At 68.8% G+C, this 279-nt stretch overlaps 1 protein-coding gene across 1 annotated transcript in view; it reads left to right on the top strand.

Moving 5' to 3' along the window:
- Positions 1 to 279, top strand: part of CDK13 (cyclin dependent kinase 13) — a 56,123-nt gene that overhangs the window by 9,758 nt on the left and 46,086 nt on the right. The window contains exon 2 of the mRNA XM_031060869.1: positions 3 to 273. Coding sequence (XP_030916729.1) covers positions 3 to 273 — 271 coding nt within the window. The remainder of the gene's footprint in view (positions 1 to 2; positions 274 to 279) is intronic.

Raw genomic sequence — 279 nt, forward strand, 5'->3', positions numbered from 1 at the left:
AGAAAGGGCTCCCTCCCCTCGCCCAGCAGCAGCAGGAAAGACCGGGAGAGCAAATCGCACCGGAGCCGGACTAAAGCGACTAAAGAGCCACCCTCGGCGTACAAGGACCCTCCGAAAGCTTACCGGGACGACAAGCTCGAGCCCAAGGCGTACCGGCGGCAGCGCTCGTCGCCCAGCCCCGGCCGGGATGACAGCCCTCCTCTGCACCGCTCCTCGCAGAGCCAGCGCAGCCGCAAGTCGCTCAGCCCCGTGGGCACCCGCTCGCCACTCCGCGCCCAC

The sequence above is a fragment of the Geospiza fortis genome, unplaced genomic scaffold (assembly GCF_000277835.1).
Source record: "Geospiza fortis unplaced genomic scaffold, GeoFor_1.0 scaffold265, whole genome shotgun sequence".
Taxonomy (NCBI): domain Eukaryota; kingdom Metazoa; phylum Chordata; class Aves; order Passeriformes; family Thraupidae; genus Geospiza; species Geospiza fortis.